This window comes from Meriones unguiculatus, chromosome 5 (assembly GCF_030254825.1).
Source record: "Meriones unguiculatus strain TT.TT164.6M chromosome 5, Bangor_MerUng_6.1, whole genome shotgun sequence".
Lineage (NCBI taxonomy): Eukaryota > Metazoa > Chordata > Mammalia > Rodentia > Muridae > Meriones > Meriones unguiculatus.
Genome location: NC_083353.1, coordinates 114,225,509 through 114,250,991, shown reverse-complemented (window position 1 = coordinate 114,250,991; position 25,483 = coordinate 114,225,509). Strand labels below are relative to the sequence as shown.

General features: G+C 47.9%; 2 protein-coding genes and 1 non-coding gene across 14 annotated transcripts in view; all 3 read right to left on the bottom strand.

Annotated features, from left to right (window-relative positions):
- Positions 1-34: 34 nt before the first annotated feature.
- Nop2 (NOP2 nucleolar protein) lies at positions 35-11,690 on the bottom strand. The gene is made up of 16 exons (XM_021637034.2): positions 11,534-11,690; positions 11,203-11,312; positions 10,108-10,153; positions 9,875-9,963; positions 8,971-9,155; positions 6,492-6,547; positions 6,241-6,398; positions 5,932-6,131; positions 5,748-5,837; positions 4,465-4,552; positions 4,250-4,390; positions 3,521-3,660; positions 3,300-3,389; positions 3,031-3,153; positions 2,715-2,943; positions 35-782 (listed from the first exon to the last, which is right to left on the bottom strand). Exons 2-16 carry the CDS (start codon positions 11,306-11,308, stop codon positions 154-156), a joined length of 2,370 nt encoding a protein of 789 aa, XP_021492709.1. The 5' UTR covers positions 11,309-11,312; positions 11,534-11,690; the 3' UTR covers positions 35-153.
- A 1,270-nt stretch (positions 11,691-12,960) lies between these two features.
- Chd4 (chromodomain helicase DNA binding protein 4) overlaps positions 12,961-25,483 on the bottom strand; it is a 34,622-nt gene continuing 22,099 nt past the window's right edge. For 4 of the 12 annotated variants that reach the window (XM_021637013.2, XM_021637018.2, XM_021637016.2 and 1 more), the window contains exons 26-40: positions 23,418-23,598; positions 23,247-23,333; positions 23,071-23,159; positions 22,830-22,963; positions 22,389-22,533; positions 21,953-22,118; positions 21,582-21,679; positions 21,341-21,488; positions 21,034-21,105; positions 20,596-20,733; positions 20,161-20,269; positions 19,927-20,059; positions 14,803-15,001; positions 13,666-13,829; positions 12,961-13,520 (exon numbers count right to left, since the gene is read on the bottom strand). In XM_021637013.2, the coding sequence (XP_021492688.1) occupies positions 13,503-13,520; positions 13,666-13,829; positions 14,803-15,001; positions 19,927-20,059; positions 20,161-20,269; positions 20,596-20,733; positions 21,034-21,105; positions 21,341-21,488; positions 21,582-21,679; positions 21,953-22,118; positions 22,389-22,533; positions 22,830-22,963; positions 23,071-23,159; positions 23,247-23,333; positions 23,418-23,598 (1,881 nt within the window). In that variant the 3' untranslated portion in view covers positions 12,961-13,502. Of the gene's footprint in view, positions 13,521-13,665; positions 13,830-14,802; positions 15,002-19,926; positions 20,060-20,160; positions 20,270-20,595; positions 20,734-21,033; positions 21,106-21,340; positions 21,489-21,581; positions 21,680-21,952; positions 22,119-22,388; positions 22,534-22,829; positions 22,964-23,070; positions 23,160-23,246; positions 23,599-25,483 lie in introns of all 12 variants that reach the window. The other 8 variants (XM_021637014.2, XM_060384227.1, XM_021637017.2 and 5 more) reach the window with 4 other exon arrangements.
- On the bottom strand, positions 21,755-21,890 carry LOC132654449 (small Cajal body-specific RNA 11). The gene has a single exon (XR_009592091.1). It is a non-coding gene; the product is annotated as a small Cajal body-specific RNA 11 (non-coding RNA).

Below are 25,483 nucleotides of genomic sequence, written 5' to 3'. Positions count from 1 at the left end.
AGTACCCAGACCTCTCAAAAAACACAACAGCGACAAGGGTGGTAACATGTATATTACATTTCATATGTGTACATAGCAAGGCCATCCTTGCAGGATGTAGAGTTCCAACCCGAAACAGTGTCAGTGAGGCAGCGGTCTAGTTTCCAAGTCTATTTAAGCCACTGGGGGCTGGCTGCTGCCCTTTGTCACAGATTTCCTTCTCTTTGCTGGTGGGGGCCTGGTAGAGGTGTGAGGAGACACAGTGAGGGCTGAGGGCCCCATGGGGGCACCATCCTCTTTCAGGGAAGCAGCTCTCTTGGCAGGCTTTACTTTCTTTTTGGCTTTCCCAGGGGACTGACCACAGTCCTTAGGACTTGGGGCAGTACAAATCTCAGAGGGAGCAGGCACGACAGCTGTTTCTGAGTCTAAGACCATGGGAGGGGCATTCTGTTTTGGGAAAGCAGCTTCCTTGGAGTTCTTCAATTTAGCCCCCCATTGCTTTTGCTTCCCAGCCATCTTTGGTTTCATCACATTAGCTTTTCCATCAGGCTGGCTGCTCTCCTGGGGCCTGGTGGACCCCTGGGCCTTTGGGACAGAAGGTACTGTGGACAGTTCTGAGCCTGGCCCTTTGGAGACACCATTCATCTTCTGGAAGGGTGTCTTAGAATGTTGCTGTTTCGCTGAGTGCTGCTTTGCTTTTGCAGCCCCACTGGCTTTCTTGGAGGGCTGACTACTGTTCTCAGACTTTAGGATCACCTGATCCTTCAGCTCAGGCTCCGCAGGGGTAGCTGCTGCCGAGTTTCCTGAGGGAAAAATGAAAGAAATGGTTTGATCATTTAAGAAAGGAGGTTGCTAGGCAGTAGCAATGGTGCACACCTTCAATTCTAGCGTTCGAGAGGCAGAGGTAAGTGGATCTCTGAGTCCCAGGACAGCCAGGACTATAAAAAAAGAAAAAAACCCAAGGTCTACTTTGCCACTTCTAGACCAGGAGTTCCACCCTTCAGGGAGGTGTCTAAAAGCTGGCTGCCCAGACTCACCCTGTGTTAAAGGATCACTGCCTATTCTTAGGCCAGGGTTTCGCGGGAAGGTGCGCCCCCTTGAGGGCAGTATGAAGGAAGACACTCTGAGGAGGAGGTAAGGCCAGTCTCCAAAACAAAAACCTAAAGCTAGCTCGACATGTCTCTTTCCGGCATAGAATGTCATGCAGTGCGGGAAACTAAGATGGCAAACTCAAAAGTGAAACCAGCCAGAAAGTATCAAATATGTACCTTCACTTAGAGCAAAACTTGCTATTTCCTGGGTTTTTCTGAGACAGGGTCTTGCTGTGAAGCCTCGTTGGTCTTGAATTCACTACACAGAGACCAGCCTGGCCTCAAACTCAGAGATCCACCTGCCTTTGCCTCTTAAAAACTGCTGCTTTCGCAGTATGTGGGGCACCTACCTGGCACACAGTAGGTGTGCATCTACTGAAAAACAAAAACACAAAACCAACCCCGAAACCACACTGCACTCAGGTGCTCTTTCCCGCCTTCCAACTGGCCCAAAGCACGCAGAGCTCTCTGTGGAGTTCCAGAGCACCCCACCCTCCTGAGATACAGGCAGCATCAAGATGGCTAAGAAAACAAACTGCAGTTAGTCACAGGCCCCGAGAACTGCAGAGCCTGCCAAACCAGTGCAGAGACGCTGGGCCAGCAGAGCCAAGAAGGGAAAGAAACCACAACCTACAGTGGCAATGAACTCAGGCTGAGCAATGACAACTACGTGGTAGAACTGGGGACAATGAAAAGGAAATGGAGGGTGGACTGGATCTAAAACATTACATGCATAAACAAACATTTTTTAAATATTCTTTTTAAAGTAGGGGTGAGGGCTGGAGAGATGGCTCAGCAATTAACAGCGCTAGCTGTTCTTCCAAAGGACCTGAGTTCAATTCCCAGCAACCACATGGTGGCTTCCAACCATCTGTAATAGAATCTGATTCCCTTTTCTGCTGTTTGTGAAAAGTATTCATATACATAAATAAATCTTTAAAGGGAAAAAAAGTAGGGGTGAAGCTGGGCACAGTTCCGTACACCTGTAATCCCAGCACTCAGGAGGCAGAGGCATGTGGATCTGTGAGTTTGAAGCCAGCCTGGTCTACAAAGCAAGTCCAGAACAGCTAATGCTACACAGAGAAATCCTATTTTGAAAAACCAAATAGAGAAAGAAAAAAAACAAACAAAACAAAAAAACAAAACAAAACAAAAAAACCCATAAGGAAAGTGATGGGCCCAGCAGGTAAAGGCATGTGCTGCCAGGCCTGAGTTTGATGAGGACCCACACAATGAAGTAGAAAACCCCAGAAGTTATTCTCTGACCTCCATCGCTGTTCTCTGGCATGCATAGCACACACACACACACACACACACACACACTAAATAAAAACCAAACAAGCAAGGTGACTGGAGGCCAGTGCCTGAGGTTGAACTCTAGCTTCCACAGATGCATGTGAGCACACCTCCACCACGCATGCATCACTGTATATACCACACACATACATGCGTCACTCTATATGCCACATACACATGCAGCACACTGCATATACCACACACATACATGCGTCACTCTATATGCCACACACACATGCAGCACACTGCATACACCCACACACACCTGCATCACAATGCCCACACCAAACGCACATATGTTAAAAAGACAGAAGAGCAAAAGTGGTGATAGCGGTTAGAGCAGATTACCTGTGTGGGGCTGGGGAATAGAATTGGAAAATTTCTTGAACTTGGCAATGAAGAAACCGTCCATGTTGTGAGTGTGAGGGTAGAAGCGCCGGGTGGAGCGCAGCGTGGGGTGAAAGCGCCTTTCTCGGAAGCGGGTAAAGCCCTCCTGGCCAAAGTCCAGGCCGGTGGGCACCAGCCGCACGTTCCTCTTTTTCAAGGCGTAGTCCACCACCCACTCATTCTCTTCCACCTGGATGTGGGAAACAGAGCGGGCGGGGATGAAGGGGCTGGAGCCGAGACTCCGAGGTCAGACACTCCAGCCCTGCAGAGATCTCACCGTGATGGAGCAGGTGCAGTACACCAGGTAGCCTCCGGTCTTGGAGGCTGCGTTGACGGAGTCTATAGCACTGAGCAGCAGTTCCTTCTGAAGGTGGGCACAGCGCAAGATGTCCTTCTCGTCCTGCCCCCAAGAGACCAGGAGTGAGGGAACTTCCCACCCCAGCCTGAGGGAAGGAGCTGCTGCCCACAGGGTGTTCTCTGATCAACACTCCAGCCCCAAAAGACCAGCCAAGGCCTCCCAGCCGCCCTCACTCCCAGGCCCTTCACCTTGTTCGTCTTCACAGCAGGGTCCTTGGAGATGACTCCTGTGCCACTGCAAGGAGCATCCAGCAGTACTCGGTCAAAGCCCCCCACCACCTGGGGAAAAGGCAAGGTCAACCCGATGCTTGCTACCAATTTTACCAATGTCCTAAGGACAGCGCTACACCACCACGACGTCACCAAGGACAAGGGAAGCGGAAGAGGCCTTCGCAAACACAGAGGCCCACCTTGGGGAACTGGCGCCCATCGTAGTGGCTGATGATGGTGTTGGTGACGCCCAGCCGGTGCAGGTTGCCCACGACACTCTTGAGGCGCTCTGCATTGGCGTCATTGGCGAGGATCACACCCGTGTTCTTCATCAGCTGAGCTGTGGGCAGGGAGAGGGGAGTGCCAGGCTCAGCAGCAGCTGCTCTGCATCACCCTCCCACCCACCCCAGGCCAGAACCCACAGGCCACACTTCATCCCTCCAAGGCCAAGTCCTCTCTGCCTGTCTAGCCTGCGCTGGCCCTGCTGGTCAGCCCACGCTTGCTGACCTTCTTTCTGGAACCCCATGAAAAATGACTTTTATTTCTTTTCTTTTGAGACAGGATCTCATATAGCCATGGCCAGCCTTGAACTTGTAGTGCTCTGGTCTCCACCCCCAGAGTGCTGGGATCACAGGCTTTTATTACCACACTCAGGTCAACGTGCCAAAGGCTTTCTGTTGACCTTCGAAGGCCAAGAGCATCGTTAACAGCCAACCTAAGCACAATTACTACCCAGTTTAGGGCTAACAGAATCAGAAGTCAGCCAAGTCAGGTAGAGTGTTAAATAACAGAGCTGAACCTGGAGGCCTGAGCTGGAAACTGCCCCCTTCTGCCACAGTGCACCAAGCTGGGTGGGCTTCAAGCAGTCGCCAACCCTGTATCCTTTCCCAAGTTCAGCCAGAGGACACCCACCAGCCCACCCCTCATACCTATGTAGCTGGTCTTCCCTCCAGGGGCGCAGCACATGTCTAAGATCCGCTCATGCTCCTGAGGTGCCAGGGCCATGACAGGCAACATGCTGGAGGCGCCCTGCAGCATATAGTGCCCAGCCAGGTACTCGGGAGTAGCGCCTGTGAAGGAGGGCCACCGTGTGACATGCTGGCACAGGGATGGAGCAGAGGGCTACCAGGTTGGGGACACTTACCAATAGGCACCGAAGAATCATATACCACAAGTCCAGACTTTGACCACTTTCCCAGCGGATCCAGATTAACCCCACGATTGATTAGAGCCTGAAAAAAAGGATGAAGATGTCAAACTTGTGCTTTTCTACCCAGAAAACAGGCAGGCCCGAGAAGGTGGGCCACGCTGCTGGAGCCCTGAAAGCACCCCCTCACAGGAGCCAGCAGAGGGTCAGCAGACCCTCTCCTCATACACAACACAGGCCCTTTTGCCTACAGTTCCAGATGGAAACCAAGGCCCTTGAAGGCTGGACAAAGGGTCAACCAATGAGCCACTCTAGCTCCTGTCCCTTTGTTTTGAGACAGGGTATTGCTACATAGACTGAGCTATCCTGTCTCAACCCCACAAGTTCTGGGATTTGCATGTAAACTACCACATCCAGCCACACACCCCCAGTTGAGGATTGTGTCCAGGGCTTGTGCATACTGAAGCAGAGTGCCCCCCCATTGGGCCTCATCCCCAGCCCCTTTGCCCCACTCCCCATTTTTTACCCTCAGGTTTCTAACTCAGCCAAGTACATTCCAATGAGCAGTTAACACCTCCTGTTCTTCCACCTCCCGCTCTAACACCTCAGGGTACAGGGACGTGTCTCAGGAAGTGGACTGCCTGCCCCACATACACGAAGCCTCAGGCAGTGCATGAAACTAGGCATAATGGCACACGCCTGTGACCCCCGCATTCCAAAGGCAGAAACAGGAAGATCAGAAGTTCAATGTGATCCTCTACAACATCACAAGTTTTAGGTCAGCCGGGCTTCATGAGACCTGCCTTAAAACTCGAGAACTATAATATGCAGGGCTGAAGAGATGGCTCATCACCCGTCCCTGCTACAGAGGTTCTGGATTGGATCCCAGCACCTCCATGGTGGCTCACAACAACCCATAGCTCCCAAATGTCTACATGATGGACATGCATGGATAAAATAAGCTTGAAACAGAACAAACAGAACACAAGGTAACACTATGTGTATGTGTGTGTCTTCTGTAGGTATCAGCATCTCAGCTTCTTGGTGCCCTTCCTCCAATGCCTTAGAAGGCAGCAGTTCATCCTGACAGATGTCTCATCCCAGTCACAGGGAGCGAAGACAAGGTCCTGCTCTAGAGTGGCCCAAGCCCGCAGTCTACCAGACAAGACAGCAGGCCTCACAGCTGACCTGAAGAACTCACTCAGCCGGGGCTGGGCAGGGTGATCCCCAGGTGAGCAAACATTAGTAAACTTCTGAAATAAATGACAGCAACTCCTCACCTGAGCAAGGTCTCGGCGACGGGTTTTCAAGGTGTTTGTCCGAAGGGTGATTGGCCGGGGCACCTCATTAGCTTCCAAGAACTCGATCAGCTGCAAAAGAAACAGGAGCCATGGAGCTTACACTAGGGGGTGAGGGAGCTAACTGCCCTCCCACCCACACGATGATAGGCTGGTTCACTGATACCTCAGACAGAGGGAAGAGCTCCATGAGCTTGCCGAGCAGGAAGTCTCCGTAAGAATAGTAAGTGGCCAGATCCTTCTGAAGCCGACTCAGATACTCAGAACGAGATCGACCTTCTTCCCGCTGAGCCCCAAAATCCCGAAGCACTCCCACTATATCCTGTATCCGCTTGTGAACCCGCTGCAGGTCTGGAGCCTGGGTATGTGGGCCCATTAAGGAAATGCTGCCGCAAGTCACAGGCCTAAGAAAGGCCCACTAAGGCCCTCCTCCTACCCTCACTCTGCGCTCAAAAAAAAAAAAAAAAAAGGATATCCTGCTCCATCTCCCCAGCAGGGGGCAGCACAAAGTCTTGCTCATCTTCCACATTAATCTGCAAATCCCTCTCTGCTTTGTCGTCCTTCTTGGGGTGGGACTCAGGGGAAACTTCATCATCTTCCTCTTCATCAGTCTCCTCTTCACTCCACTGACCCCTAGAAACAGTCCAGAACAGGGATTCAGGCTAAAACAGACACCTCCCTCCTCACACCTTCCTCCTCTCCCCTCCCAGCTGCTGCCAAACTCACCCAGCCGCAGCGTCCTGGGCCTTCTGCTTCAGAGCAGCTCTCTCAATGGGCAACAACTACAAAGAGAGAAAGGCTGATGACAAAGGCATCCTGGGTCATGCATGCCTCAGTCCCTGGTGGCTTACTTCTCCCTAAACATCTTATGCTCACTCTCAGAAGCAAATACAGAAGCTAAAGATTTGGCACAGAAACTATGTTATGTGTATTTCCTCTTTAGTTTGTAATTTCAGGTTTTTTTTTTTTAATTTTAAAATGCTTTATTGAGTAAATAAAAGTAGGTGTACGATGGTTGCTTTGCCTGCATGCCTGTGCAGAAGGGAACCTTTGGAGACCAGGAGAGTTAAACTCTGGATCTGGAATGACAAGACAGTTGTGAGCCACTATGTGGATGCTGGGAATCAAATCTGGGTCCTCTGCAAGAGCAGCCAGGCCCTTTACTTTTTAAACTTACGTGTTTTGACTGCAGGTATGAATATGTACATCACATATATGCAGTGCCCATGGAGGCCAGGAGAGGACATTGAACACAGAGAACTGGAGTTACAGATGATTCTCAGCAGCCATGCGGACAATGGAGCCTAACCTGGACCATCTCTAAGAGCCACAAGTGCTCTTAACCACTCAGCCCTTCAGCCCCAGGAGTTCGTTTGTCTGGTTGGTTTTGTTTGAGATAATCTTACTGTGTTGCCCAGGTTGGCCTCAAACTCAGCAATCCTCCTGCTTCAGTCTCGGGGGTGTGAGGATTGCCATACCTGGCTCCTTCTTCCTTCTTTTGATTGGGGTGGTGGCGAAGGGGGAGGGGGTGAAGGGGGAGGGGTGACATAAAGGCAAACAAGGTCAAGCACACTTACAACCCTAGTATATGGGAGGTCGAGGCTAGAGCATGCAGAGTTTGGACCCAGTCTGAGATACACAAGAAAAGGAAACACTTCAGGTTTCCCTGGAGCCTTGGTTCTCCAGGCCTCAGAGATCCACCTGCTTCTGCATCCTAAGTGCTGAGATAAAAGGCGTGTGCCACAGCGCCCAGCTGGATGCACCTGTTCTTGGACCCTGCTTTGCCATATTTTCTTGAATTACTCTATATACTATTCTTACACATAATTTACACCACACTTCACTTCCAAGTGTGTTTTTTTTTTTTTGGAGGGGGGTGAGAGGGGGTTGGTTTTTCAAGACAAGGTTTCTCTGTGTAGCCTTGGATATCCTGAACTCGCTTTGTAGACCAGGCTGGCCCCGAACTCACGGCGATCCACCTGCCTCTGTCTCCCCGAATGCTGGGATTACAGGCGTGCACTACTCCATTTGGCTAAGATTTTTTTAAATTTTGTTTTTGAGATAGGGTTTTCTTGTGTAGCCCGACTGTCCTGGAACTAGCTCTGTAGACCAAGTTGGCCTTAAATTCAGAGATCTGCCTGCCTCTGCCTCCAGAGTATTAGGATTAAAGGCATATGCAACCACACCTGGCTAAGATTTTCTTTTAACTATATGTGTATGCAAACATCTATGTGTAGGTATGTGCACATAAGTACAGATGCCCAGAGGCCATTAGAGGGCATCGGACCTCCTGGACTTAAGAGTTACAAACAGCTGTGATCAGCCCATTGTGGTGCTAAGAACCAAGCCTAGGTTCCCTGCATGTGTTCTTAGTCACTGATCCATCTCTCCACCTCCAAGTTTATTCCCTTCTCTTTAATATTTATTTTTGGAGGCCAGACATGCCTTTAATCTTGGCACTTGAGTGGCAGGCAGATCTCTGCAAGTTCCAGACCAGCCTAGTTGAGACCCCAGCCTGGTTCACAGACATGACAGCTGATGTTAAGTCGTCGTGGACACAAGCTTCCTATTTATACACCGCAAGTTTCCTGCATCTGGTCTTCATGATGCTCTCTGCAGAGGGCACTGCTGTACACTATCCAAGTTTAGATTGTTGAAGCTTCTGAAATGAGCACACTCACATCCTAGTCATGTACTCACTGGTACCCTAGTAAATAACCCTTTGCATTCCACCTCCCTGACAATAAACTGGTAAAAAGAAACCTACCTCCCACTTTGACAGGGTCCAAGCTGTGCTTAAACCCCTGGGTGACTGGCACATTCCACCTGGAGTGAAGCTTCTTTTCAGTGCTGGGTTCTACTATCAAGGCCTCATATCGGGTAAGTGCCCTGTGCTGAGCCACAGCTTCAGTCCTGTAACAACTGCTTTATTAAATATTAGCATTTGTCCTGGCAGTGTAAATCTGAGCCTAGCCTGAGCTACGTAACGAAGAGTTCAGACCATCCAGAGCCACACAGTAGATAGAACCTTGTTGCTAAAGAACAAGCTGGGTTTGGTGGCACATACCTTTAGTCTCAGCACTCACTAAGCAGAGGCAGCAGACCTGAGTTGAGGCCAGCCAAGGCTGCACAGTGAGACAGACCTGTCTTAACTGTCTCAAACAAACAAGATCTACCTGAGAATACCAAGAAAAGCGAACCTCACCTTTTTCTCTTCATCCTCTAAGTCAGAGTCAGCTCCGTAGTCATCCACCAGATCTGCGTCACTGTCATCAGAGCCCCAGAGGTCTCCCTGGCTCACCACGCCTTCCTCCTCGGTGTCTTCCTCCTCGTCCCCGTCACTGTTTGGAACTGGTGCTGGGCGCTTCTTACCCCGAGCCTGGACTGCTCCTGAGAACAGTAAGGGTTTGACTTCTGGAAGGGATAGCCATTACACTCCCTGTCCCACACCCCTGGAGCCTGCACTTTCTAGCCCTAAGAAAGCCCAGAGAGATGTGCACATACTGATTTGCAGTAGACCTGAGTTTGGTTCACAAGTACCTATATCTCTACCTCCACACCCACACTCAGACACACACAAACACACATAACTAACAAATAATAAGATAAAGCTAAAGAGAAGGCTTGGTGGTGAAGAGCAATTGTTGCTCTTGCAAAGGACCTAGGTTTGGTTCCTAGCACTCATGTGGTGGTTCACAACCATTTGTAATCCTAGTCCCAGGGGCTCCGACCTCCACAAGAACCAGGCATGCAAGTGACACATTCATACACACAGGCAAAACACTCATATACATAAAATAAACTAAGACCAAGTTTTCTTTTAAAAATAAGCAATAATCTTGCCGAGTGGTGGTGGCACACGACTTTAGTCCCAGCACTAGGGAGACAGGCAGGGGGATCTGAGTTCAAGGCCAGCCTGATCTACAAAACTAGTTCCGGGTTGCCAGGGCTACACAAAGAAACCCTGTCTCTTAACCACTGAGCCATCTCCAGCACCTCAAAAAAGAAACAAAAGGCTTTTTTGCTGTTCCTTCCATTCTAGAAAGGCTTAGTCCTACCCAGGACCCAGAAGATCCCCCATACAGAAACCAATGCAGATTTCCACTCACCCTTTGATAGCTCTCCAGGCAATGTTTTGATCCCAGGAGACTTCTTTGGCTTAGGGACTTCAACGGACCCCAACCTCCTCTTGGCTGCCCTGAAAAGATACAGAAAGCCAAGAGGTGGGGACACAGCTCCAGGTTCTGCCACCTCCCATCACAAGGAAAAAGGACAAAGCACAGCCTCTTCACCCATGAATCAAGCAGCTCCAATTTCTGCTAAACCTGGCGTCTACACTCACCTCTTCCGAGCACGACTGGACAGCCTCTTGACATTCTCATCGCCGGCTGTTTTAACATAAAAAGGAGCAGAGTAGGAGTTCACAGAAAACACAGAAACCAGGAGCAGGAATGTAATCAGGAAGAGAATTACTAACTAAAAGGTGAGAGAGACTAGTGCCTTGGCTCAGTGGTAGACTATGGGGCTTGGCAATGCACCAGCCTCCAGGCTCACCCACAGCATCAGGAGAGAAAAACAGGGTTGCAAAACACAGTTTCGTTGTGTGTTGTTCTGTAATATTTTACTAGGAGGCACACTGAGATGTGAAGGAGGGCCAATGGTACAGTCTGTGCTAAGTATAGGGGAAGCCCTAGGTTCCAATCCCATCACCTCCAGAAAAGGGAGAAGAAAAAAAAAAAAAAAAAAAGGATATAGAGTAGCTTGTTCAGCAACCAAACTCAAACAGGGACATTCTGGTAACAATGTAACCTTGAAACCTTTTTTCTGCCCTTTCCTTTTTTCTCAGCTTACTTAATTATCAACTACAGTAGAGCTTAACTTTGCGAATGTTACTTTCTTTTTTCAATACTCCACGCAAAATTACAAACACAAATCCCAGTCCTTTTCATTTAATAACGGTGTGTAAGTGTCTCCCAGGATTCTAAAATACCAGTGTCCATAGGGCTGATAATACCCCTCATGAGCCTGTGGCTTCAATAAATTGCAACTTCCATTCAAAACCAGACACGGGCTCCCAGCGCAGCCTTTTCTCCCAAGCAGCCCTTCACCACACAGGACTCAAGATAACTGCTTTCATCCCACCCTTCCTCCAGACAATTCATGCCTGGCCTGTCCCGTTCCCAACTCTTACTCGCCAAAACCAAGCTTAACAAAACCTTTCTAAATTCTTCGCGAGAAGCCCCTTCCTGGAAAAGGGGAAGGGCGCCTCTTGAACGGGCACCCGTGCCCCCACCAATAGCATCTTCCCTACCTTCTAACACGGATGATTTCCTACAACTCACATCTATGCAGCAGGTGAAGGCAGACGCGCAAACGGGAAGAAGTTATGACACAAAACGGGGCAAAGGCTGGGCGGGGTCAGAAAGCTACCCCTCACCTGCAGGTAAGAATCTGACCAGTTCAGTCTCTGCACCCTTCTGTTTTCGGGCCTTTCGGCCAGGGCCACGTTTCTCCTTCTTTGTAGGGTCCAACTTGCGGCCCATGGTACTAAAGCAAAGAAAAACGGGGGAAGGCGGCGTTGTGGGTGCTGAAAAGGGAACACAGGCCGTAGACTTGGCGGCATTACCTGGAAAGGAGCACCGCCCGGCCCAGAACCTGTGCTCGCGACCCCTGATGGGCCCCCTCAGGGCTCTGCCATCAGATCCCGGCGCCGCTCCGCTCTCGGCGGGCCAAGGTCGAAACCCCGTTCCGGGAGCCTGCAGACGCACCTGAAGACTCGGCTGAGACAGACCCGGCTCCGGTAGACGTGACGGCCCCAGCCAAGCCCCGCTCCACGTGCACTCGGGGAAGGGCTCCGAGGCAGCACACCGCGAGTGCGTACCACGCACGCGCAAAGCGCTCCGAACAGCGCCCCGCCTCTTCCGGCCGCGGCGCCGGAACCGAGCGGGTCCAGGAAGGCGCCGCTCAGGCGCTCCCTCGGCCCAGGGAGGGAAGCGCGGGGCGGCGGGCTCTAGCTTACTCTGCCCTTCCTCGCGGCTGCTCTCCGAGGCCGCCACGCTCCTGCTACGTAGAACCGCGGCAGGCCCTCCCCAGGCACCCGGCCAGTTGCCTTAGCTCTCAAGATCGCGGGTCCCACGTCTCCGCCCTCCCGTCCCGAAGTTTTGATTAGAACCGCTTTCCTTGAAGCCTACCTTGCCCTCCTCGCCCGCCCTTTACACTTAGCATCACCAGAAAAACCTACTCGGCCTTTCTTCTAAGCAGTATTAAGAGTTAAAACAAACCACCTTTCAGGCTTGGGAGATGGCTCGTAGGATAAACGCGCTTGCTGTCAAGCTTGAACTGAGTTTGAGTACAGGACCCACCAATATGGTAGGTGTCTGGAATGAACTGCAAGGTGGTCTTCGACCTCCACGTGCACAGTAGCCCTCTCCACAAATATACGTAACACAAAATATATGAACTGCGGAGCGTGGTGGTGCATGCCTGTAATTCCAGCACTTAGAGGCAGAGGCAGGCGGATCAATAAGAGTTCGAGGCCAGCCTGGTCTGACCACAAAGCGCGTCCAGGATCCCCAGAGCTACACTGAGAAACTGTCTCGAAAAGCCAAAATAAACTGTAAGCCGTGGTTTACTCTCTTTAATTCCAGTTCTCTAGAAACTGAAGGAAGTGGAACTCTTCAATTTGAGGGCAGCCTGGAGTTCCAGGACCCAAGCACTACACAGAGAAAACCCTGTCTCAAAATCAAAAAACCAAAAAATAATCAGGAAAGGTGAATCACTTTAAAAAAAAAAATTAGGGCATGGTAGGACATGCACTTAATTTCCACACTGGAGAGGACCCAGGCTTCGTTCCACGACAGCCTGTGACCCTAATCTCTAAGAAAAATTATGTGCACATACACATATGTATGTTTCCATGGCAGAATGCTTGCCTAGTGTCTTCAAAACTCTACCAAGCAAGTTACTATTTCATGCAGGAGCACTCTGTGGGAACAATTTGCTTGAGGTCAGAGCCCACAAAAGGATGGCCCAGCAGCCTTTTGTTCTCCACAGCTCGTCATCCTGTCAGGAGCACAGGCACATAGGATAATGAACCAGTTCCTGGGGCTCCTGGCACCCACATTCACCCACACGGAAGCAGATCACTAAAATACAAGGAAACTTTTATTTTCAATTCTCATCAAGAAATTTGCTGTTGTTTTTTTTTTTTTTTTATGCTTTTGGTTTGTTTTTTTTTTTTTTTTTCCAACTTTATTTTAGCCGTTCAGTGGCTGGAGCCGCTGGGTTCCTGGTATTAAAAAGATGCCAACAGAGGTAGCTGTGTCTCGCCCAGGGGCCCGGCCCACTCTGAATACCCCCAAAAGGAGAAAACACAAAGTAAACCAACAAAATAAAACCAAAAAGAGGAAGAAATTCAGATCATTTTCTTCAAGCCTGGCAGAACCCACAACAGTTTGTAACAGGCGCACGGTGGGAGAAGCCAGGGTCCAGAAGGCAGCCAGCCCGCCAGCTCCTTGCATATGGCGCCGTGCTACTGCTGCAAGTCTCTCCAGCAGGAAGGGCACCATTGCCCCTCACTCCCTCCCTGCCCCTAGTGCATGGGGCTGTTCCTTTACAACTCAGAAGATGGGCAGAAGGAAGGCAAGGGTCTCTCTGGCCCCCAGGGGGCAGGCGGGACAAGAGAAAGTGAGGAAAGTCACTGCTCAGTGGTGGAGGTGATGTCATCTCTCTGGATCTTCACTGCTGCTGGGCTACCTATGGGGGAAAGCAGCCAAGAGTCAGAACACAGAGCCTGGCCGGGCATCCCTGACAGGAGATGACCAGCAGTAAAGCCAAGGGCAGCACAAAATACAAATTCCAGTGGCTTTGTGGATAGCTGAGACTGAAACAATGGTCCTACCTGCTGTGGGGGAGGTTCTGGTGCCCTGTTTGCCAGGCGGCTGAGAATGTTCCGCTCTGACATCTGTAACCTCACAGCAACTGGGGGGATTCGGGCAATGGTAGCTGGGAGCCGAGTCACATCAGCTTTCATGTCACTCAACAGTTCTTCCAGCTGTTTCAGAACTGCAGAGGGAAAAGAAAAGAAAAGAGGTCGTAAGCTGTCGTAATCAAGAGCTCAGTTCTAACCTACAGGACTGGCTGTCCCACCAGCATACAGCAGGTGCCCAGGCTGGCCTGGAACTTTTGAGCTCAGATGACATTACTGCCTCCTGTCCTGAATACCTGGGACTCCAGGAATAGCCACAGCTGGCTGATTCTGATTTTTGTTTGTTTTTTGTTTTTGAGACAGGGTTTCTCTTTCTCTGTGTCTCCTTAGCCCTGGCTGTCTTGGACTTGCTTTGAAGACCAGGCTGGCCTCAAACTGACAGAGATCCACCTGCCTCTGCCTCACCAGTGCTGGGTGATTCTGATTCTTAAAGCCACCAACCCTTTTCACTACTGTCTCCATTTCTTAAGGCTGGCTTCAAACTTATTATGTGGCCAAGCAAGAACATAATTATAATCTCCTGATCTTCCTGCCTCCGCCTCCCAAGTGCTGGGATCACAGGTAAATGCCAGCAGAGAGCTTTATTTCTTAGTTTTTATTCTCAGCATCAGGGGTCAAACCAAAGGCTGTGTTGTGCTCCATCACTTGAGAAATTTAGTACCTGTGATCTCTTCTTCACATTCATGCCTTTCTACTTGCTAGATGTCTCCCCAGACCTTTATGATACCCACCTTTTCTTCACTTCACCCTCCACCCCCTCGGAATGTTTTACTTTAATTAGAAATATGATGCTGAATGGGGTCTAGAATTTGAAGGGATCTAAAATCACCTGAAGTCACCTCTAAACTATCCCAGATGACAATATTATTCTCAAGGACCTGAATATACTAAGAGTTTAAAAACTGTCCTTGATTGCTTCAAGACTAAAGATCCTCAGCACATACTCTAAGCTTCCAAACAGGTTCTGAAAACAGTCTGGAAGTGATTAGTTCATGGATGTTGGGGAGGGGAGAGTGGAGAGCAGGAACAGGAGGCAGGGGAGCCACTGGCGACCTTTGTGTAAGACTGCATTGGCTGGCTTATTTCCTGCCATCGACTCCTTGGACAGGTGCTGGTGACTTTCTGCCAAACACTCCACCTCAGCAAAGCGGGTGTTAAGGGCCATGGACGGGTGAGAGGGGTCCTCTGACATGTTCAGGTAAGCCGCCCTGCGAAGCTGCTCCTCAATCACCAGGGCTTGTTCTAAGAGCTGCACAGGGAGAGAAAGAAGAAGGGTTGGGAAATGGCCGCTTTCCCACTGAGGGACCTCTCAGCCCTCTCCTCCAGCAGACAAAAACCTGTAAAGAACTTCCAGCTGCCCAGTACCATTCCTCACCCATGTAGTTCGAAAAGGACAGCATCTCCTTCCCATTGGAGCTCCACGCTCTTAACAATGCTTTTCTCTTTAGATTCTCATTTAGAGATATCATAAAAATGCAACTTAGAAAAATCAGACTGTATATAAGGAATTAAAATGGCAAGATGGCCCCGTGAGTAAAGACCTTTGCAGCAAAGCCTAAGGACCTGAGTTTGATACCCAGAACCACATGGTAAAAGGAGAACACCAGAGAGCTGGAGAGATGGCTCAGTGGTTAGGAGCACAGAGTTCAACTCCCTGCAACCACATAGTGACTCATAACCATCTATAATGAGATCTATTGCCCTCTTCTGGTGTGTATGCATACATATAGGCAGAGTACTGTATAAGTAAATAAATCTTAAAAGGAAAGGAGAATACCAACTACCACAGACACAGATTCTTTCTTTTTCTTTCTTTATTCTTTTATTTTTATTATTTTTCTTTCTTTATTCTTTCTTGTTTTTTTTTTTTTATTTTTTATTTTTCAAGACAGGGTTTCTTTGTATACAGCATACAGCCCTGGCTGTCTTCGAACTCGCTCTGTAGACCAAACTGGCCTCAAACTCAAAGATCTGCCTGTTTCTGTCTCCCTCCCTCCCTGCCCCTACCACTGCCTGGCCTGTTTTTTTTTTGTTTTGTTTTGTTTTTTAAGTGGCACAGTAACCTATCCTATGGACACAGGAATCAATCAGGTTATCTAGTTTTCTTTAAAAAACTAAACAAAAAGCAAAGTCTCAAAACCCCAAGGCCAGCCTTGAACTTACAATGTAGCAGGTGACAACCTTAAACTCCTGTTCTTCCAGCCTCTAACCTATGTCCTGAGGCATGCAGCACAGGTTGCTTTATGAGGGGTTGGCTTTGTGCATTCTAGACAAACACTACTGACTGAGCTACATCCCTAGCCCAGGTTCTTTGACTTGGCAAAACTAAGTTTCTCAGCACCCTGAGACAAGAGAATTACAAGCTAGAGAGGCTAGCTGAACTATTATGTAATATATCCTGTCTCAAAACAAACAGACGCCAACATCATAGATACATACTTTTGTTGTTACTGCTTCTGTTAAGTTAGAGTACAGCACAGGCTTTACTCACTCAGTCCGAGGCTTAAACCTCAGCAACAAATAAATATACTTTGCTCCTGTTAATTATATTGTTTTATCTTGTATAAGTCTCAGGTCCAAAAGGCACTCAACGCTCTTGAAGGCCGCCGCCTTACATGCACATTTCTGAAATATGCTCCAAGTGGTAGAATCTTTTAGTTCTTCAAGACAGGGTCTCTTTATGTAGCCCTGGCTGGCCTGGAACTCAACATGTAGACCTTGCTGGCCTCAAACTCATGGAATACCTCTCCCTGAAAATGTTCGTAAGTACCAACCACCCATTACTGGAAAGTTCTTTCCCTCAGTATCAAAGACCAAATCCATGACCCAGCAAGTGCTGCATATTTAAGCTACATCCTTACCCAGCCTTGGGTTCTTTTGTTGTTTTTGCCAAGTAGGGGTTTTGTGTCTGTGTGTGGTTATTTTGTGTTTAGGGCAGGGCTCCTCCTGCTTCAGCCCCTAAGTGCTGGAGTTGTAAGAACAGGCTGCCAATGCTCTTCTCATTAGCTCTTTCCTAGACCCACTGAGAATGGGCCTGTTTCCATAGCACTGGTATTAGTCAAGGTGTACTAACTTAGGCCCAAAATAGACACCTACTTCTGGTCTATATGCTGTGTTTTCCTCACCAACTCACTCCCCCAACCCAGGTTTGAACATCCCACAGGTTTAGCCTTGGCCTTCCCCTCCACCCCGAAACAGGGTTTCTCTGTGTAGCCTTGGTTGTCCTGGACTCCCTTTGTAGACCAGACTAGCCTTGAACTCAGATCTGCCTTGCTCTGCATCCCCAAGTGCTGGGATTATATTCAGCCCAGTTTACCTTGGCATTTAAGAAGGGCTGAGACAGATCCTACCATAGGCCAGGCTAACCTCAAACTAGTTAGCTAAGGATGACACTGAATCCTGATCTTCCTACTTCCTCTATGCAAATATTGAGATTACAGGCATGTGTTACTTTGGGTCTTTTTAAGTTGTCTAAGTTGACCCTGTACTCAAATTCCTAAGTGCTGGGGTGGGAGGCATTTGTCATCACGCCTAATTACTGCTGTTAAAGCTTTCTCTCAATAGACATCTGCAGTAGAAGGCTCTAGAGGTTAACCAATGCCCCTCAATGCGCCTCACACACACACTGAGGTTTAGATCCCACTGGTGGGCAGGGAGGATGGACAGTGGAAGGTAGTTGAAACGCTGTTACTTCGTGAGAAATGCCAAGCAACTTTCCTACAACTAAACTCACCTTTCTACAGGCTTCTGTGCTCTCACATGAGACCTTTCTCACTGATTCAAGCTGAAGACATCAGTTACGCTTGGGTCTACCATGCTCATACTCAGAACTCAAGAGCTCTGGGCTGGAGAGATAGCTGGCTCAGAGGTAAAGAGTACAGGCTGTTCTTCCAGAGGTCCCAAGTTCAATTCCCAGAAACCACATGGTGGCTCATAACCATCTATAATGAGATCTTGTGTCCTTCCTCTGGCCTGAAGGCATACATGCTGCAGGCAGAATGCTGTATATTTAATAAATAAATAAACCTTAAGGAAAAAACAAAACAAAACAAAAATTCCTCAAGAGTTGGTGAACTCTGGTCCAGGAACCAAACCTTGCTCATGGCCAGTTTTGGTATATCCCAAGAGCTAAAAATAAAGTTCTATGTTATAAACTGCTGTGAGGGGGGAAAAATACATGCTACTTTTTGAGAATTACATAAAATTCCCATCCACAAATAAAAGTTTGGTTTTTTTTTAAAGATTTATTTATTATTTATATGGCATTCTGCCTGCACACCAGAAGAGGGCAGTAGATCTCACTATAGATGGTTTTGAGCTACCAAGTGGTTGCTAGGAAATGAACTGAGAACCGTTGGAAGAAAAGCCAGTATTCTTAACCTCTGAGCCATCTCTCCAACCCCTACAAATAGAAGTTTCATTAGAACTTTTTTTTTTCCTTCTTTTTGTTTTTTTTCGAGGCAGGGTTTCTCTGTATAGCCTTGGCTGCCCAAGAACTCACTTGGTAGACCAGGTTGGCCTTGAACTCACTAAGATCTTCCTGCCTCTGCCTCCCTTGAAGTGCTGGTATTAAAGGCCTGTGCCACTACTTATTAGAACTTATTTTTGTATCCCCTATTACTAGTGCTTTCAGTGACAGAAAGCAATAGAGGCCACAAGGCCCAGGAAGCATTAATTACTTAGTCTCTCTGGCCCTTAACAGTAAAGTTTTGTTATCGCCACAGTAAATCACCAAGCCAAGAAATCCTTTGGTGGTGTTTTACCTTTAACTTTCACATCTCCACAACTAGCATCACAGATCAGGTTCTGAATATCTCACAACTATATAACTGTAATCCTGTCAATGTTTTCATTTCCCTTGGTCCTATGCAAAAACCTCCAATGGCTGCCTATGAAATCATAAAAGTGCTACTCCTCCTTCTGATAACAAGACCCACTGGTGTTCTGGTACCAGGCCTACTGGCCTCTAGCTCTTAAACTCTTCCCAGTCAACCTCCCACCACTACTCAGCACAAACCTTCTTCTATAGCTCGCCATGTTTCTACTAAGTAATAATCTCTCAATAGAGATCTTCAAAACTTACAAAGTCACTCGTGAGCTACCTCCCCAACTGCCCTGTTAGAACTTCCTTGCGGCATTCAGTAGCCTCCTCCCCCTAACATACACAGTATCATTTACTTGAAACTAAAACCTGGAAAAGAAACACCACACTTACCTGTTCCTATGTCCCTATGCCACTCACTAATTAGTACATAATACCTAAAGGTATAAATTTATTAGTATATATTTTCTGTTCCCCCAAGTGCTCAGCTTAGGAGACCATATCTTATTTTGTGGTATCCTACTGGATATCTACATAGAGGGTATACTCAATAGATGCTGCTGAATACTTGAATGAGGCCGTCTCAGTGGAATGCTGAAAGTAGGATTCACTGTGTATCTTCTCTTTGCACCCAGCCTTCCTTTTATCCATACAAATACTGTGACCCAGAAAAAAAAGGATCCTCGCCACTCAGAGCTCTTAACTCCTGAGGGATCCAATTTAATCGCTCCCTAACTTCTCAGGTTGAACACCCCAACCTACAGAATTCCCCATCAAACCTACTAAACTTTGTCACTCATTAGGTACGGCCACAACTCTTGGATAGCTACTAGTTTCGACTCTATATATCTTTCACTTTGTTTGTTGTTTGAGATAGGGTCTATGTAGCCTTGGTTGGCCTGAGTAAAGCTCACTATGTGGACTAGGTTGGCATCAGACTCATAAAGACCTGCCTGCCTCACTCAGCCTCCACGTCTATATATCTTGATCTCCACATCTAGTCATTTTCAAGCCAAGTCATGAACATAAACAACAAACTATAGAGCTGGGAAGATGGCTTGGTTAAGAGCATGAGCCACCTGCAGAAAGCCTAGGCTGCTACCAGAACGCCCAGAGTGGCTCAAAACCCTCTCTAACTTCAGTTCCAAGGGATCTGATGCCCTCTTCTGACCATTGTAGACACCAGACACAGACATGGTGCACAGACACACATGCAGGCAAAACATTCATACACATAAAATAAGTATCTTGGGTGAGGGGGCAAATGCAGGCAAATGAATGGGACCTTTCTTACAGAACCTGCTGTAGAGACCTCAGGACCCCCTGAGGATCACCTGTCCCAATCTGCTCACCTTGAATCTTCGAGCTAGAAACTTATTCTTGATCTCTAGAAAGTTGCCACGATTCATTTCACCCTTGAAAGGCTCATTGAGGATGGCATACCGTGGGTCATTCTGGATATCCTGCCACCGGGCATAGCCATGGCTATTTTAAAAAGTGCTCAGGAAAACAAAGGAAACAAGAGCCTCAAACTAAAGCCTGTGATCTCTGCACATGGATCCCAGTCTCAACTCAGGCAAGGATACTTTATAATGCCAGCCAACAGCCAGTAGTCATGCCGGCGGTGCCAAATCTCGTAAGTCTTCTTAGTGACTGTGGCTGCCCGCTCCTCATTCTGCCAAAGGGAGTGCAACTCTGAGAAGGAATTTAGAGGATGGTTAGAGAGTGGAAAAGACATACACCTGTGAGCATTAACAGTTTTTAAAGGTAGGTGAGCAGGCAACGCAGTTTGCACCATATTCTACAGGAGTACTGGCCAGACAGGGCTACAGTAAGAGCCTGTCTCAAAAACCCAATGATGAAAACAAACAGAGTTATTCTTGTCCCCCACATCCATCTCAGCATGGTCCAGTGCTAGCTCCCTAAAACAGAACCCAGAGAAACAAAAAAATCTACACCACTTTCCCACCATACCCTGATTTCTGCCAAGAAACCCAACCTCAGGACCCTGATTTCCATACCAGTAAAACCACCATCTGCAATGTTAAACATGAAGCGCTGTTTGATGTTTTTCTTCTGCTTCTCATCACTAAGATCCTTGGGGGTTTCTCCATTCTGAAGCATCACCTCCTTTTTCTCTTCTTCCTCCTTCTTCTCTTCTACAGGGTATGAAGAGAAATGTCAGCTCCAGTCTGAACCCAGCACTATAGCCCTGGCCCACAGCGCTGCCTGCTGTACCCGTCCACCGCCACACTCAAGTCTCCCAGACCCTGAGAAGGTGTTGCCAGCCAGCTCCCTAACAACTAAATTTGGGAACAGTCATTGGAATAATAATGATAAATTTGGAACAATTCATTGTCTTAGAATAAAATGTTTATAATAACAGATGAGGCAAGTGTGGGTTTTGTGCTTCCTTCTGGTTTTAGTCTGAACAACAATCAGCTTTTCTACACACCAACCTTTGTCTTCCACCACGATAGGGGTCAGATCTACTGCAGACTTCTCTTCCACCTTCTCCACCTCAGCAGCGCCTAGAGAACAGAAGGCACTGAGAACCCTAAGAAAGACAACTTACTAACTCTGGCCCCACACTACAACTTAGTATTCCATCTACACATCTATGAACAGAACTGCAAAGATGTCGAAGGCTGGGGATAATTTAGAAGCAAGGGTCCCAGATACATCACTTCTTTCTGAGAGTTCAAAAGCCTAGTTGCATCTAGAACTACAGAGCAACCTGGGGTGCTTGTAAATACACACACACACCTTTGGTTTCTGTCTCCATAGGCTCCTCTGTTCTCTCCTTCACCTCTGCCTTTTCCACTTTCTCCTCGCCCTCAGAAGATTCAGCAGGGGCCTTTTCATCTTCAGGGGCAGAGGCAGGGGCAGGGGCAGGGGCAGGGGTCTGTGCACTCTTCAAAGGAACAGAAGACAGAAGGTGAAACAAATGGGCCTGAATCTCAGAGACACCTGATGTTAGCACAGTACTGGACACCTTATCCCTTACCTCCACAGTCACCTCAGGGACTGCAGATTTCACTTCCTTTTCTCCTTCTGTGCTCTCTTCTTCTTTAAGGCTATTTTCCTCTATTTTTACCCCATCCTCTGCAGACCAATAGAAGACAACCAATTATGAAGGTCCTAGGTCAGAGAGGTCATGCTCTGTTTGTCTGCTCCTAAATTGTCCTCTCGTGCCTTTAAGAGCCAGCCCTTTTCTCAGGACAGCCCTCCTAAACTGAGAGGGAAATCACTGTGCGTCCTGCCAGACCACCCTGTTAGGACTGAGCACAGGGTAGCAGAAAAAGGCACAGGACAAGATTTTTTTTATTTATTTATTTTTAAATAAAAGCACAGAAATGACACAATAGGCAGACTTACCCGCAGGTGGCACAGGGGCAGGAGTATTGGGTTGTGTGTCCCCTGGTGTGGACGGTGTAGGAGTCTTTGGAGAGGGTGACCCTGGCTGAGACATTTTCTTGTTTTCCTCTACTTCAGCCAGTTCGGGCATGCTCCAGCGCCCATTAACATGTTCAAACTCCTGAACCTACAAAGAATGGCAAGATAAAGATTCATTTCCAGCTATGGTTACTTTCCAATTGGCCCCAATTTCTTTAGAAATCTTTTTCTTGTTTTGTTTGTTTGGTTTTGTAGACAGGGTTTTCTCTGTGTGGCCTTGGCTGTCCTGGACTTTGTAGACCAGACTGGCCTTGAACTCAAGAGATCCGCCTGTCTCAGCCTCCTGAGCACTGGAATTAAAGGCATGTGGCACCATACCTGGCTTCAGTTTAAAACTGAAAATAGGCTTGGTGCTCACCTTCTTTCGAATCAGGGACATGACACCAATTCTAGTAAGAACATGTTGACGAGACAGGCCTTCTCGAGGGACGCCATCAGCAAAAGTCTCAGCCCCATCTGCCCCAGGCTCACATAAATGCCTCATGAAGAGTGAGACATAAGCCCTGCAGAAATGGAGAGAACAGAGTTAAGAAGAGAACCCTCAAACATTGCTGCTGGCCACTAACACGGACCTCCCTAAAGGTGAGGCCTACAATGCCCTGGAATGCCAATCTCCAAAGCCACACTATGCTCTAAGGGCTCTTTAGGGAAGCCACGAACAAAACTCTCAGAAGCAACAGCTTCACCTGCCAACTGCAGCTAGCAACACTCCTTTCCTCGAACAACAGGGGCTAGGTCTGCAGACAGCACACACAATAGAATCCTTGGCTCCAACTGGTATGCCCAGCCCTCAACTTACTTAAATTCTTTCTCTGACTTGCCTCGAAGATCTCTCACAAGCCACTGAGTGGTAAAAGCATCCTGAGGTGGCATGCCATATCGCATAATTGCATTAAGAAATGCTTTTCGCTGACGAGCATTAAAACCAAGCACCTAAGGAAAAAGAAGCACTGTGAGAAGAAGCAAGTCTCTTCCCACCTAAGACCCGCTGTCTGGTGCCCTCTGCCCTTTCACCCACTACAGGAGCACATGGCACTTACTTCAATATTCCCCCCAACGCGGGCCAGCAGAGGAGGTAATGGCTTATCTTTATCATTCCGCAGGCCCTTGCGACTGGGCCTGCGGGGAGCTGGAAGAAGAAATGATGAGTGAGTGGCACTGATAGCACAGGACACAATGTAACAGCTACAGAACTAGAAGATGGCACCACTCTCACCTTCTGATCTTTCATCAAAGTCTTCATCACCTTCCTCTGAGGCCACTGAGTAATCGGACTGGTTGTCGGACTGGTCGTCCTGCCAATCTGGAGGGAGAGAGGGCAGATGAGCGGGGCCCACTGCTCTAGTGGAACGGCCCGTGGGTGGGGGGCGGGGCCGGCCACACACACCTCGGTCCTCCTGTGAGCCATCATTGTAGTTGACCTGTTTACGGATTCTTTTTCCTTTGCCCAGATTTCGGGCTAGATCTTCTTGCTGCTGCTCATAATGGTGCCGCAGCAATTTCTCCCAGTAGTCAGGATCCACACTTTCTTCCTGTTTTATGATTTCCCGTTCTACCTCCTCTTCCTCCTGGGACAGAGGGAGGGCCAGGACTCAGGGGTGCTGAAGTCGGCACCACCAGCTACCCCTGGTCCTCACAGTTCCCATCTGCCAGCTCCTTTGCACGGCTGAATTTATAAACACTTGGTGTGCCTGCTTGGACCTAAAAACTTGGAAGAAATTTGACAGACAAGACATGGCTCCTCAAAGGTTATGTGTAGATTAGCAGTCAGCCTGATTAAAGAAAACTGTGGGACAGAAAACTCTGACAAGACAAAATGAAGACACTGTGTAGCTTTCACTGTTTTTTACTGGCAACATCAAAAAACGGGAGGACAAAAAGAAAGGTTAGTGCCCTGGCAAGCAGAATAAAGCAGCAAGAGACCTGCACACCTGCAAGAGACCTTCAGGACATTAAACATTCTGCTCTTAATTAACCTCAGAAAAAATTAGCAACTGTTTGAAAAGAAAAACAACAAAATTACACTCATACACATTCAAGTATAGCAATGTACATTCAAGTATAGCAATGTATCTCTCTCTCTCTCTCTCTCTCTTTTATTTTTTGTTTTTTTTTTAGACAGGGTGTCTCTGTGTAGCCCTGACTATCCTCAAGCTCACTCTTTAGACCACGCTGGCCTGAAATTCATATAGAGCCATGTGCCACCACTGCCACCACTGCCACCACTGCGCAAAGGAAAATTTAACCCTCCAAATCTTACCAAAGTTACAGATTCTTTCCCCTTTGGACATTTCAGAAATACTGACTAAATACAAATCCTAGAATGGAGATACAGTTCAGTTGCTTAGCATACACACAGTCCTGGGTTCGACCCTCAGAAATGCATAAACCATGCACAGCAGCATGTGACTGTATGTAGTAGTAGCCCTTGGGAAGTAGAGCCAGAAGAATCAGAAATTAAAGATCAACTTCAATTACATAGCGAATTCAAGGCCAACTTGGAATGCATGAGACCTTGTCTCAAAGAAAAGCCAACTCCAAGTCCCTCAAAACAGAGTAAAGCCATTATTCACAGCCTCAGTATAAACAAACAACCTACATGCCTGAGCAATGGATGGTCAGAGGGGAAGATACAACCAAGCCCCACATGCCGATTCTGATCATGGGACCCACATGGGAGGAAAAACAAGTTGTCTTCTGACTTCCACATACCCACACCCACACCCAAATAAGTGTAAACTAAAGAAACAAGTTCAAGACACAACCTTCAAGTCTATACAACCTAATTACAGAACAAGCTAGTAATCCCTAACTAAAGAAAACAAAATCTAAAAATATGAAACTTGAAATGCCTAAAAATCATAACTGCCAGGGCTGAAGAGATAGCTCAGAGGTTAGGAGCACTGACCTCTCTTCTAAGTCCTGAGTTCAATTCCCAGAAACCATATGATGGCTCACAACCATCTATAATGTGATCTGGTGTCCTCTTGTGGCGTGCAGGTGTACTGCCTTTGAAATTTTTGGCTTTTTTGCTGGTTTGTTTTATATATATTCAGCCTGCATGTAAGTCTGTGCACCATAATCACACCTGGTATCCGAGGACACCAGAAGATGCATCAGATCCTCTGGAACCGGAACTACAGTGCTTTGAAGCCAGTGCTTTTTTAACTGCTGAACCATCGCTCCAATACTCCCACAGACAAATGTCTTTTAAACAGGATGTCAATATGAAGTTCAGATGTCAGATCTTTGATTTATGGATATTCAAACAAGTCTATAAATATACTTAAAATCCAAAATCTGGAAAAAAAAAAATCCTCCCATGTCTGAAACAATTCTGGGTGCAAGCATTTCAGGCAAAATATATTTAACCCATGCTTCCCAAACCATTTATTTAACTCCCCAACAGACAGACACACACACACATACACAAGCATGGTGGTTCACACCTGT

Coding starts and splice junctions, on each gene's coding strand:
- Nop2 (XM_021637034.2), bottom strand. CDS start 11,308: ATGGGCCGCAAGTTGGACCCTACAAAGAAGGAGAAACGTGGCCCTGGC. Junction 3,661..4,249: donor AGGGAAGACCAGCTACATAG/GTATGAGGGGTG, acceptor CCCTGCCCACAG/CTCAGCTGATGAAGAACACG. Junction 3,390..3,520: donor ATGGGCGCCAGTTCCCCAAG/GTGGGCCTCTGT, acceptor CCTTTTCCCCAG/GTGGTGGGGGGCTTTGACCG.